The sequence below is a fragment of the Myotis brandtii genome, unplaced genomic scaffold (assembly GCF_000412655.1).
Source record: "Myotis brandtii unplaced genomic scaffold, ASM41265v1 scaffold45, whole genome shotgun sequence".
NCBI classification, from domain to species: domain Eukaryota; kingdom Metazoa; phylum Chordata; class Mammalia; order Chiroptera; family Vespertilionidae; genus Myotis; species Myotis brandtii.
Genome location: NW_005367209.1, coordinates 4,798,685 through 4,812,846, shown reverse-complemented (window position 1 = coordinate 4,812,846; position 14,162 = coordinate 4,798,685). Strand labels below are relative to the sequence as shown.

Below are 14,162 nucleotides of genomic sequence, written 5' to 3'. Positions count from 1 at the left end.
TACCTGTATGAGAAATTCTCAGAAATGGTATTTCTGGGTCCAATTATAAATAAATACTTTAGGATGTTAACAAATATTGTTAAACTAGTGGCCTGGTGCACAAAATTCGTGCACCCCAGCCTGGCCTGTGCCATATCACAGTGCGGGAGCCCCATGATCCATCGCCCCAAAGAGGTAGGCCTCCGCAAGCTTCACGTCCCTGGGCTCAGGGGTGGGGATTTGAGCCTCACGTCCCAGGGCCAATGCCGGGGGCGGGGACATGAGCCTCACGCAAGTCCCCAATGCTGCAAGTCCCCGCCCACCCGTGATTGCTGCGCACACAGCCTCGTGCTGATTGGTCATTACGCGTGAGGGCGTCATGACCATTTGCATATTACCTCTTTATTATATAGATTGTATGGTTTGTATTTTATATCATTTGGTAGATCATGATTCCTACAAGGTAAAAAAGAAAAAAAATTATATTTTAATCGATGGTATGTCTACCTTAGATTTTTTTTTAATATGTTTTTATTGATTTCAGAGAGGAAGTGAGAGGGAGAGATAGAAACATCAATGATGAGAATCATTGATCAGCTGCCTCCTGCAAGTCTCAAAATGGGGATCGAGCCTGCAACTGGGCATGTACCCTGACAGGGAATCAAACCGTGACCTCCTGGTTCATAGGTTGACCCTCAACCACTGAGCCATGTCAGCTGGGCAGACATAGATTACGGGAGGCCCAGTGCACATTAGTGCACGGGTAGAGTCCCTAGGCCTGGCTGGTGATCAGGGCTGATCGGGGCCTTCTGGCTGTAGGCCGGGGCCTTCCTTCATTCCATGCCGCCCCCTGGTGGTCAGTGCACATCATAGTGAGGGAGCAAACTCCCAGTATCCCAGTCAAACTCCCGAGGGGACACTTTGCATATTATATAATCTACCTTTATATAAGTAGATTTTTACCCAATTAAAGCAAAAGCTTATTTTAGGGGTTTTTTTTCTTTTTTTTTCAGGTAAATTTTTAATAGCTTCACACATTCATATGCTTCAAAATTCCGAAGTTCAAAAAGCATACAGTGGAAAAAGTTTGCTCCTACTCTGTTTACTAGTTACCTAGTTCTTCCTTCTCTTGCCGACATATCTTTTGTGTTGTGACTTTCAGATATAAAATACCTATCAGAACTCTGTATCTGTGTATTCTTTTTCCCTCTTTATGGAGAAATGGTGGCATGCCACACACATTTATACCTTGCTTTTTTCATTTACAGTGCATCTTGGAGTTCATTCCATATCAGTGCCTAAAGAACTTCCTTTTATTTTTTTGCAACTGCATAGTATTCCCTTGTGTGAGTGTATAATAATTTAGAAATTATTCTTTTTAATATGCTGTCATAGCAATTAATATATAAATCTGTTAAGAATCTACTTTTCCAAGGCTAAAAATATATTAAAGATGAAATTATTGTGTTAAGTAATTTCTATTTGAAAGTAAATGGATTATTCCCCCCCCCCCCCCCCCCCCCCCACCAGGAGCCCCTGTTCTGGGGCTTGTTTGGCATCAGAACCAGGTGACATTGCCTCGCTGTCCCCCCGGCTCTGAGTGAAAGTGGTACAGCATTGCTGGAAGAGCATGAGCTTTAGAGTCTGACCTGGAGCTACATAGTTAAGCTCTGCTTCTCAGTCCCCTTTTGTGTAAACACACCACGAACAGTGGTGCTGAGGTAGCATGCAGTGAGGCTATATAAAGTGACAAATGTGGTTCTGGCACATTAGTGGACACTGGTAACTAACACTGTACTTACGACCATTAGCACTAGCTTTGACGATATTAAGATGAGACTGAGCAGATCTCCCTTTCTCTGACCTATATCACACACTAAAGGCTTCAAAAACTGGCAGATCTCACATTATAGTCTTTTATGCCTTCCATCTAAATTTTCTGTTAGCTCTAAGCTGCAGATCCTTTTCTTCCTTTCCTCGTAGGGAGAGAGTTTACCTGGTTGTCTCTTCATTCCTCAGCTGGTATTGGCCTGTCCGTGGAGGCCACTCTGTTCCTTCTGCTGCCACTAGAAGCATGCTGTATGAGTAGAAGGGCACCCATGCCACCTCCTGAAGGTCTAAGCCTTAACCTGCAGTTTGTTTCTTGCCCTATAGGCAAGAAGTTCTTAAAAGTGGTAACTGTCCAAAATATTTTTAGCCCCAGCCAATACCATAGTGAATTTCATAGTGGCCACTCAATAAATACATGTTTAAATCTCTGCTACATGAGGCCTTATGATAATTCCACATTTTTCTTCTTATAATCTGGAGGCCTGGGATGAAAATTTCTGTAGCCATGCCACCTTGGGTAACTTTGTTTTTCTTCCTCTTCCATTAAGCATGCTGGGAACTTACTCTGATGAATTTGGGAACCTAGATTTTGAGCGATCCCAGCACGGTTCTGGAATGAGCAATAGGTCAACAGCAAAAAGATTTATTTCTGCTCTCAACAACATTGCTGAAAGAACTTACAATAATTTATTTCAATTTCATCAACTTCGGCAGATTGCCAGAGAACTAAACATTCAGGTATGATAAACCAAATATTTAATAAGTCTTTTTTATAATAATGTCAGCAGGTCTTTATTAATGTATAACAGAACTTTTAAATATCAAAATATTTGGGTTAAAAGAATGGAATAGGCACCCTGACCAGTTGCTCAGTGGTTAGAGCCTCAGACTGAAGGGTCGCAGGCTCAATTCCTGGTCAAGGGCACGTACCTTGGTTGCAGGTTCAATTCAACCAGTTGACGTGTCTCTCACATCTATGATCTATGTTTCTCTCTCTCTCTCTCCTCTCTCTCTCTCTTTGTCTCTCTCTCTTTCTTTCTCTCTCTCCCCCTTCTCCTCCCTTTCATTCTTTCTAAAAATCAATGGAAAAAAATGGACAAGGATGAAAAAAGAAAAAAGAATGGAATAGGTATTTTGGAAAACAAAAACAAGCTTGTTTTCTTAAGTTATGAAACTAGCTATATATAGCTTTAAAGAAAGTTTTTATCTTTACCTTCCTCTTTTCAAAGGTTTCTCAATATCATGATAGTTACGGAGAAACATGTTTTTCAAACAATCCCTTGTGGACAAGTCATCTTAATATCGTTGAACCTCAGTTTCTTCATTTGTTAAATGGACATGGTTCCACCTGTTCTACCAATAGAAAAGTTTAGTGAAAAAGGATGTAATTAAGATATTTTTGTTTATTATTTTATTTTTGTTAATTTTCACCTGAGGATATTTTTTTCCATTGATTTTTCTTAGAGTGGAGGGGAGGAAGGAGAGGGGGAGAGAGAGAAACATTGATGTGAGAGAGACACATCAATTGGTTGCCTCCCATCCAACCAGGGCTGGCCTACTTTCTACCCACTTAGCAACACTGGCTAGAGCTGTTTATGTTTTAAATTTATTTTTAATTACAGATGGCATATCATATTATATTCATTCGACATTTATATACCTTACAAAGTGATCAGCACAATAAATCTAGTAACCATCTGTCACCATACAGAGTTATTATCTTATTGACTCTATTCCCTGTGCTATACATTACACCCCTATGACTTATTTTATAACTGGAAGTTTGTGCTTCTTAATCTCCTTCCCCTTTTCTTCCATGTAACACAATTTATATGGAAGACTGCCCACTTAATTTCAAAAGTTAGTCAAAATGTTTTAGATGCAAAGCTAAAACAAATATAAAAGATTCCCTGCATTATAGAATCCAAAGTTCATATGTAGACAGTTTTCTCTGTAAGTACAAATAATTTTATTTTCCCAAGAAACTTGACAATTGTACATTTGTTTTTGAGAGATTTTTTTTTTTAATATATTTTATTGATTTTTTACAGAGAGGAAGAGAGAGAGATAGAGAGTTAGAAACATCGATGAGAGAGAAACATCGATCAGCTGCCTCCTGCACATCTCCTACTGGGGATGTGCCCGCAACCCAGGTACATGCCCTTGACCAGAATCGAACCTGGGACCTTTCAGTCCACAGACCGACGCTCTATCCACTGAGCCAAACCGGTTTCGGCTTTGAGAGATTTTTAAAAATATTGCTTAGTGGTCTCTTTTTGTTTTGTTTGGGCTAACTCTTGATGTTTTCTTCCAGGTTGCTGATTTTGAAAATTTTATTGGATCACTAAATGAGCAAGGTTATCTCTTGAAAAAAGGCCCCAAGGTTTACCAACTTCAAACTGTGTAAAAGGACTATCAAGCTAGGCCCTCCTGGGTTAATTAGCATTTTAAAGCCATCTCAAGAATGAAGAATATGCAGAAAAAAATAACTATTCTGAAAAATGACATCCCAAAAGTAATATGAGAAAAGAGTGTTGAACTAATTTAAACAGTGATAGTCATTTGTTAATTTTCACAATTTCTTCTGTAGGTTAAAAAAAATTTTTTTAATCTGAATATGTAATTATAAATTATAGTTTTGATTTTTACCTGTCTTTGAGTCTTTTTTTAAATTAAATTTACTGGGGTGACATTGGCTTCTTTTAGTCCTTTATTTCGTAGCTTTTTGTGTGTATTTTTGTTGTTGTTATTCCTCACCTGAGGGTATTTTTCCCATGGATTTAAGTGGAAAGAAGGGAAGGAGGGAGAGAGAGAGAAACATTGATGTAAGACACATCTATTGGATGCCTCCTAAATGGGCCAGGGATTGAATCTGCAACCCAGGCATGTGCCCTTGACTGGGAATCGAACCCGAAACCCTTCAGTGCTAGGACCAATGATCTAACCACTGAACAACACCAGGGCATTGCATACCAAATGTCCACTTGGGGAAACATTCACAGAGTTACTTTTTTAAATCCCGCCACCTCCTCCCACCTGAGCACACCGTGTGCACTGTAAGTGAAACTTTTTTTTTCAAGTTTGGTATTATTTTTATTCTACTTTTTGTATAACTTTAAGTAAGTAAAGGTTTATTTCTACAGGCCTCAGGAAATGGGTAGAAGTCATAGGACAATCTCTCTTCTCACCAAAAAAAAGTTGCATATATTTTGATATGTGTTTGTCCTAGCGGGGAAAACTGAAATTTACATTAGCAATGCTGTTCAAGATCCTTACATTAGACTGAAAACCAGGCTGCAGTCGAGATTTTAGTCCTTTGTTCAGGTGCCTGGACAAAAGCCAAAAGCTGTTGAGCATTAGTGAAGATGGAGGACAGGCACCTGGCATGGAAGGAGGAAGGAATGCAATCTCTTAGAATGGTGTGGTGGTTTTCTTTTTAGGTCATCTCTGTAGGAAGGTGCTGGGCAGGGATCCCAGAGAAAGGGTCCAAGACTCCTTAAATCGGCCTGAGTGCAGGCACTGCCACAGCAGCTGGTACAGGCGAACCTACTATCTCAGGTTCAGGCGGAGTCAGGATGGAATGCAGAATCAAGGGAATACTTAGAGGAAACAATTTTGCTTGGAATGCTAGATGGCCAAGGGAACTCATTAAAGTGACTGTCTTCTGAAGGAATGAGGACATGCATCTCAGAAGATTTGGCACTGTCTATCTCACAATCCAGGGAATTCTTACTCAAGTAAATGTGGCAGCCATCTGTTTTGTTGATGGAAATGGTTGGCACTTTACCCATTACCTGGACTTTGACATCTCTACTATTATCTCCACAGTGCCCAGCACATCATCAAATACCAGACTGAGTTTCTTACAGTTAGCTACTGTAACGGAGTTAATTTTGCCCTTGATTTGCAAAGTCGTGTTGACACACTTGTCTATGTAGCCATCTGTTTCAGCTCTGTCATCAATCACCTGCTTTTGGAGCACTGTCTCCATACCCATGGAGAGGCATGGGATACTGCCTTCAGGTGGCCCACCGCCCTCTCCCATCTTTCTACCAGATTTGGCATGTCAGCCATAACGCACTACCTCAGGACTGCCAACAGCCGCTCTCCACTTCCCCACAGTTACTTTTTAATGTTTAAATAGTTCTGACACAAAAAATGAATTTACATCTTTCAGAAATAAACTGAAACTAAGTTTCAATTTATTTAGCTTAACATTTTAGTTACTGATAAATTTTTAAGATGTATTATTTTTATTACTAAAGATAAACATGTTCCTCTCGCTAATAATCTATAATGATAAAAAAGTAATATGCTAATTAGACCAGACAGCTGGACGACCTTCTAGAACGACCAGTGGGCAGGGGGAGGGGGGGCCAGCGAGCCTGCTCTGCCAGGCCAGCCATGGCAGTCCTGGTCCAGTGCCGCAGCCCCTCCTCCCACAGAGGCGGCAGGAGAGGCCATGGCACTGCAGTCCCAGAGCCTCCGCAGAGGCTGGACAGGGTGCCACCGCAGTGCCTCAACCTACCCCAGCCAGCCTGGCCCCAGATCGCCCCACCACCACCAGTGGGCAGGGGGCAGGGCCAGCGCTAAGAAGCAGTGAACCGGCTTCAGGTTGAGCCACACTCTCCCCACCCCCACCCCTGCTCAGTCAGAAGCCAGGCTCATGACTGGCGAGCACAGTGGAGGTGGCATGAGCTTCTCTTGCCTCCACGGCAGGTGGGTGATTGCCGGAAGCCGGTCCATCCTTGCTGCTTGACACAGTCGCTGCAGGGAAGAAACATCTACACAGCATATGTTTCAAGGGACCTGGCGTATATGGCATACTGTTCTTAATATGTTTGCTCACCTTCTTGGCACTATGTGTTTTAACCAAGGTCACCTCTCTGAGAAAGGGTGTTTCCCCAGGTAGGGATTTTTCCCTGAAGTTAGGGAGGGAATAAAACCCCTTAACTAAATGCCAGGCGGGTAGTTTATCACTTTAACTATGAACCATCACCCTTAAGCTACATAATCTTTACTCCCTGGAATGGAGATAAGAAACGCCCTAACCTTTGGAATAGAAATTGACAGGATTAAAATCAACTGGTATAAATGCAGATGTAACAAGACAATAAAAGACAGAACTTGGCTGGAGATCCTGGTTAGAGAACCTGGCTAGGCTGCTGATCAACTGAACGCTGTCTCCGTGTCATTCCTTCTTCCCCGACTTTGTCCACACCATGGGGAACCCCTGGACCTGTTGGGGCTGGACCCCAACAGGTGATAAGGAGCAAGGGGTCCTGGACTGCGAGAGCCTCGGACTGCGAGAGGGATGTCTGAGTTCCAGCTTAGGCCTGATCCCTGGGGGGTCCTGGGCTGTGAGAGAGCACAGGCCAGGCTGAGGGCCCCACCCCCACCCCCGTGCATGAATTTCATGCACCGGGCCTCTAGTCTATACTAATAAAAGGGTAATATGCTAATTAGACCAGATAGACCAGATGTCTTCCAGACGTCCTTCCTGACAAAGCTGGGGCCCGGGTGCCTGTGGCCGGGGGCCCAGGCGAAGCTGGACCAGGGTCCCGGGTGCCTGCGGCCGGCCAGAGGGAGGGAAGCCTGGGTCCCAGTTGCCTGCGGGTGGCCGGAGGAGGGAAGCCTGGGTCCCGGGTGCCAGAGGAAAGCTGGTGCCAGCAGCTGGGGGAAGGAAGGCCTACTCTTACACAAATTTTCATGCATCGGGCCTCTAATTTTAAATAAATAGCTATGCAAGGCTTATATTAAAACCTATACTTCTATATTCCCTAGTTTTCTGCTGAATTTCAACTGTGATCCTATTTAACTCCATTTTTCTAAAGACATGCTAGTATTGCTAATTCTTAAAGTTTTCAGTTTTAAAAATTAACTTTTGACTACAGAATGTTGTTAAATCCTTTTTTGTACATATTATATACTTGCCAATTTCCAATTTTGTAGTGCATCACAATTTTTAGTTAAATCTATATTCAGCCTTTGCCTTATGACAAATATTCATTTCCTTGTACTTTTTGTTTTCTCTAGAATTAATAATTTGTTTTTTAATTACTTAATTTTCTGTGAACCTCCCACTAATTTGACATAAGGCTCCACTGGAAGTCTAAGTCTCTTCTTAGAACATACAACAAATCGAGTACTGTGGTCTATTTTAACTTCTTGGAAACCTCTCTCCTGGAATTCTTTGGCCTTTTCCAGTCAGAACCACACAGCTGTCATCTTGGGACTTCTCATTTCCTCTCCTATTTCCTGGCTCCTGTGTCTTCTTTCTTGTTTTACTCCCTCTTTTTGGTAGAACCCATCTTTTTTTCTCTTTTATTTTAGTTTCTTAAAGAGAGAGAGAAGGAAAGAGAAACAGAAGCATCAATTTGTTGTTCTACTTATTTATGCATTCATTGGTTGTTTCTTTGTATGTGCCCTGACCAGATAATCCAATCCGAAATCAGGACTGTGTTCTAACCAACTGAGCTACCTGGCCAGAGTGGGAAGCTATCTTCTAAGTAGCTTCCTGAGAAAGAGCTCATAAAGCAAATTCTACCCTCACCCCTGGATTGATAGTTTGGGCACAAAATTTTAGTTTGGAAATCATTTTCACTCAGAATTTTAAATATTGCTCTGTTGTGTTTAGTTTTCCAGTGTTGCTGTTTAGATATCCAAAGCCAGTTTCATGTTTATTCTTGGTGTGTAACCTTTTTTTTTCCTATTGGCCCCTCCCTTTCTCCCATGATGTTCTGAAATTTTAACTCTATCATGCTGGTTTCTCATGCCAAAAATGTTGGGGTTATCTCTGTCTCTTCTTTCTCTTATCCCCGTATCCATCAAAACAAATCTTTCAGCACTATCTTCAAACTATCTGGAATCTAATTACTCTTAATTATTTCCAATTCCACTATTCTGGCCCAACCCATCATCTCTTGTCTAACTTCCTAAAGACAAAGACTTTGCTTTATTCACTGCTGTTGCCATAGCAGGTAGAACAGGTTTTAATCACTTGCCACCTTTCCTGTCCCCCAAGGCACTTTATCTTTACCCTTCTCTCTCCTGAGCTCCAAGGGCCTTTCTTTTGCCTCTGTAACTTACTTCCTGAGCCCATTCCTTCTATAGCTCACTTCTTCCACCTGTGACTTTCTAAATACACTTTCTCTTATGGTTTGAGTCTTGGCTCTGAATTCTTAGCCAGAAATCAAGTACTGAGGTTGCTGAACCAAGGTCTAATCGCAGGTAACATTCTGGTGCTATTTTCCCCACCACCAGCAAATGTATCAGATCACCCTGTGATGTTACTTTCAGTTACTGAACTTGTACATACCCCCTTTTTTGTCCATATAACAAGCAATACAAGAGACATAGACAAAACAATGAAAAAAACAAAAAACAAAAATTCATAGGCTCAAGAAGCTATCTTCACAAATATTTTCTCCTGCTCACCACTTCTACTTCCACTGAACTTTGCAGACAGAGATCAGAGAGACTGTCAGGGTACGAAGCTTACCTCTTGCTGGCTTTTTGTCACAGATCTCGCAGGTGTAGCAGTCCTAGCTAGGAGCTAGCAGTGTTCCAGCCAGTGAGTTCTGGCTGGCTCTCCAAAACTGTGGGGGAGGAAAAATAATTTTCCTTCCACCCTTCTAGGTTGTTCTGCCTGATCTAAGAATCAAATTGACGTGAAAACAGATTAGCAGAATGTGGGGAAAGGGGCCACATACTAAACCTGATAAGCTCAGGGGAGGACTGCATGGCGGCCTTACAAACTCAGAGACCGAAAGGAACCACGATAGGATGGTCTGAATAGAACTAAAAGCTGGTCATGGCAGGTAATCATGTCCTGGGCCTGTATCTTCCTTGACAAAGGTCAATCTTTACCTTAAGTGAGCCTGTCTATTTCTTCTTTGTATCTAAGAGAATTTTTGCATCTAAGATTACTTTGAAATGTCAGAGTAATTTTCTTTTCCAGACCCCTCAAGGCCCAACTGCCAACTCTAGAGAATGAAGCCACAGAAACCCTCATTGTTATCTTGTTTCCTGCAGTCATCTCTATGTGCTATAAAAATGGTATTAACTGTCCTGTACCCACCAATGTAAAAGAAGTGTTTCTCCATTTTGCTTTTTGTCCAATCAGAGATTTCCTTGCTTTGCTTTCTCCCACACTCTTAATCTACCACCGATTTCATGTAACCCTTTTTACCTCTCCTCCTTTTATCCTGACCTAATGTATAAAATAAGCTGCAAAACTGTCATTCTCCAGAACATTTTTGTTACCAGACTAAAGAGGTCCATTTCCCTGCACACATCAAAGCCCAATAAGATGTGAACTGGAGTTGGCAGCAGAGGAAGTAAAGATTTTAAGGAAATGGTGCCAAACTCAGAGTCACAGGTAAGCAAGCACTCTAAAACCTAGTTCCCCAATGGCCCACGCAGGAACAGATTATATACAGGAAAAATTAATCATGGTGATTAAGGGAACTGGGGTTGTGGGCTTTACTGGTTGGTTGGGACCAGGGTAGGGAGTAGTTGATCATTGTATCAGGTTCTGATGTTAACCACGATGTCATTCTGTCTAGTTCTATGAGGTGTGGTAACACAACTGAGGTGTTGTTACCTTTCGTTTGACCAAAACTCTGTTTCTGTGGCCAATAGACCTGAGCCTTTCTTATTCCTTAGACCAGTGATTCTCAACCTTCCTAATGCCGCCACCCTTTATTTTTTTTAAAAAAAATATATATTTTATTGATTTTTTACAGAGAGGAAGGGAGAGGGATAGAGAGTTAAAAACATCGATGAGAGAGAAACATCAATCAGCTGCCTCCTGCACACCCCCTACTGGGGATGTGCCTGCAACCAAGGTACATGCCCTTGACTGGAATCGAACCTGGGACCCTTCAGTCCCCAGGCCAATGCTCTATCCAGTGAGCCAAACAAGCTAGGGCTGCTGCAACCCTTTAATACAGTTCCTCATGTTGTGGTGACCCCCAATTTCATTGTTACAAATTGAACATAATTAAAGCATAGTGATTAATCACAAAAACAATATGTAATTATATATGTGTTTTCTGATGGTCGTAGGTGACCCCTGTGAAAGGGTCGTTCGACCCCCAAAGGGGTCTCGACCCACAGGTTGAGAACCACTGCCTTAGACAGTTTGATGCTAACCAGAATCTGATGTCCTAAGGCAGTGGTTCTCAACCTTCTGGCCCTTTAATACAGTTCCTCATGTTGTGACCCAACCATAAAATTATTTTCGTTGCTACTTCATAACTGTAATGTTGCTACTGTTATGAATCGTAATGTAAATATCTGATATGCAGGATGGCCTTAGGTGACCCCTGTGAAAGGGTCGTTCGACCGCCAAAGGGGTCTCGACCCACAGGTTGAGAACCACTGTCCTAAGGGCTTAATGATAAAAGCAAGTGGATGGACAGGAAGGAGAAAGGGTCATGTTAAAGAAATGGAGTTTATGTGCAATTTCGTTGTCTCAATCCATTGAGATTTTATTTCCCAGCAATTGCCATCATTTTGGCTCAAACTCCTAAAAGTTCTCTACAGATTTAGATGTTTCTTAGGTTGACAAGGAGAAAAGCAAATGTAATTTGATAACATATATCCTAGTACCTCACGTATATATGGGAAGGACCCAAGAACACCAATTTGCCCCAAATGGGAGAAGCCATCATCTTAAATACCACTTTTTTCTAAAGACAAAAAAAGATGTTGGAGGTAGAGAGTCAGTTATGAGAGTTTACCAGGAAACGAACTGTAAGCAAGAGTAAGATTGTTATATACAATAAACTACATGCCTTCTCTACTGATAATGAAGGCAGTCCTGGCATAGTGAGGGAAACATGCTTAAAAATGGAGATTTCCCTTATAAAAGCAAATATCCTTTCAGAAAGAGTAACTTCTACTTGGTCTTCAGAGCTTCTCCCATGTCTGCTGTTTCTTTAAAGGACCCAGCCTAGAATTATAGCCCAAAGAGGCACATTTGGGGGAGGCAAACAGCTCCCCATCAGCAGCAAAAAACATTCCTGTTGGGGTCCAACCCCAATAGGTCCAGGGATTCCCAAAGGTGTGGACGGAGTCGTCGAAAAAGGAATGACACGAAGACAGCTTTCAGTTGATCAGCATAGTGAGGTTCTTTATTGTCCTGTTACATCTGTATTTATACCATTTGATCCTATAAGCATGCCTCTATAACAGGGGTGGGCAAACTTTTTGACTCGAGGGCCACAATGGGTTCTTAAACTGGACCGGAGGGCTGGAACAAAAGCATGGATGGAGTGTTTGTGTGAACTAATATAAATTCAAAGTAAACATCATTACATAAAAGGGTACGGTCTTTTTTTTTTTTAGTTTTATTCACGGCTTTTTAGTTTTATTAGTTTGCCCACGGCTGCTCTATAATCACATCATGGTATGTTTTGGGTAACCTTCTACAGTTCCTTGTTTCATTTCCATAGTTTCTTATCTGACCTTTACCAAAAATCCTGTCTCTATCTAGTTCTGTTGATTTTAATCTTGTCTAGGTTAATCTCTGTGTTCCATTATAAGGGCTATTCCAAGGTCGCTGCTCTACTGATAAGCTACAAGAAAGTGACTGAAGGAGATTATCCTACCCAGTAAAGGTTATGTCCTCCCAGCCTCGCTGCTTGCCTTCCCTGGGACTGCCCTGTGTCGGTGGATCTCCAGGGGTATAGGCTTTGGTGCTTTCCCTGGTGGGCAGACCCCTGGGGATGTGGGCCCAACAAGTCCCAAATTTATTGCCAACAGTCTTAGTCCAAGTTCTTCATAAGTAGTACATGGTATTTCTGTAACACTAGGGGGTTTCACTGATTTATTCTCTTCCTTAGTCCTATTAATACCTAACTCCAGGGAAAAATCCTCACCTGGAAATAACCTTTCTCGGGGAGGTGGTCCTGTTTAAAACGCATAGCGCTAAGAGGGGGAGCAAAGATATGCCATATACGCCAGGTCCCTTGAAACATAAGCTGTGCAGATGTTTCTTCCCTGCAGAGACTGTGTCTGTTTCTTTGTTACTAAAGTTGTGGCCCCACCCCATAACAAAGAAACAGAATTTCTGGAGGATGAGGCCCAGAAATCAGGATTTTAAAAAGATTGCCAGGTGATTCTAATGTGCAGCCAAGGTTGAGAACCACTGTTTTAGAGAGAGGAAAAGACAGCGAGAAATAGCAATGTGAGAGAAATACATTGATAGGTTGCCTCCTGCAAAGGCCCTGACCAGGGCCTGGGCTGGGGGAGGAGCCTGCAATTGAGGTACATGCCCTTGATGGGAATCGAACCCGGGACCCTTTGGTCCACAGGCTGACCCTCTATCCACTGAGCCAAACTTTCTAGGGCTGAAATTAAAACTTAAAATTAAAAAGCAGTTTATGGTGGGTAGTCATATTCTAGGCCAGAATCTTCTGACAAAGGTCAATCTTTACCTTAACTGAGCCTATTGTCTTTTTGCATCTATGATAACATATCTTTGGAATGTCGAAATAGTTTTCCCTTTTCCGGACCCCTCAAAGCACAGGCACCACTCTGCGGAGACCACAAATCCCCTCCTTGTTATTGAGTTAATTGTTGACAGTTAACTAGAATATAGTTACTATACTGCACCCACCTCAGTACCAGTAAAAGAAGTATGGATCTATCATTTAACTTTTTATCCAATCCCCCCACACACTTTGCTTTCTCCTGCCTCCCTAACCTATCACCAATGGATTTCATGTAACCCACTTATGTCGTCTCTTTTGATTGTAATTTATAGAACAAGGTGCAAAACTGCCATTTTCCATAGCATTATCTCAATCCGTTGAGATTCTGCTTCCCAGCAATTGTCAACAGTTTGGGCTCGAGTAAATTAACAAAAATTCTTTCCAGGTTTAAATGTTTCTTACGTTAATAAATGTAAAGTTAATAATGAACCCTACCTTAGAGTTGTTGGGAGCATCAAATGGGATAATGCACTTTCTACACACACACACACACACACACACACACACACACACACAGATGTGTACACACATATTTTGGTTATATGAACACCCTTTTCAGGTAAACAGTAATTATTATTGACATTTTCTAAAACCTGCATTTTTGGCATATGCAACGCTCAAAAGAGGAAGAAGAGCTGTAAGTTAGCACCGATTACTTCTTCTGGACCACTTTATCCATCTTTAAACCTAAAAGAGCCAAGAACGCCACGCACACCTGCAGGGGATCCCTCTGCAGGCCACGGGTTTGGGAGAATCTCAGGCTGCGGCCTGAGAAGGCTGCGTCCTCTCCCGCCACGTGGACCACGCGGTCACCCCGCCCGACGTGTTCCCCCTATTCCCTCCCCACGGCCT

At 42.1% G+C, this 14,162-nt stretch overlaps 1 protein-coding gene across 4 annotated transcripts in view; it reads left to right on the top strand.

The window, feature by feature from the left end:
• The window catches only part of MCM8 (minichromosome maintenance 8 homologous recombination repair factor), a 42,845-nt gene extending 38,477 nt beyond the window's left edge, over positions 1-4,368 (top strand). For 2 of the 4 annotated variants that reach the window (XM_005874660.2, XM_005874663.2), the window contains exons 18-19: positions 2,358-2,547; positions 4,124-4,368. In XM_005874660.2, coding sequence (XP_005874722.1) covers positions 2,358-2,547; positions 4,124-4,216 — 283 coding nt within the window. In that variant the 3' untranslated portion in view covers positions 4,217-4,368. The remainder of the gene's footprint in view (positions 1-2,357; positions 2,548-4,123) is intronic. The other 2 variants (XM_005874664.2, XM_005874665.2) reach the window with 2 other exon arrangements.
• The last annotated feature ends 9,794 nt before the right edge of the window (positions 4,369-14,162 follow it).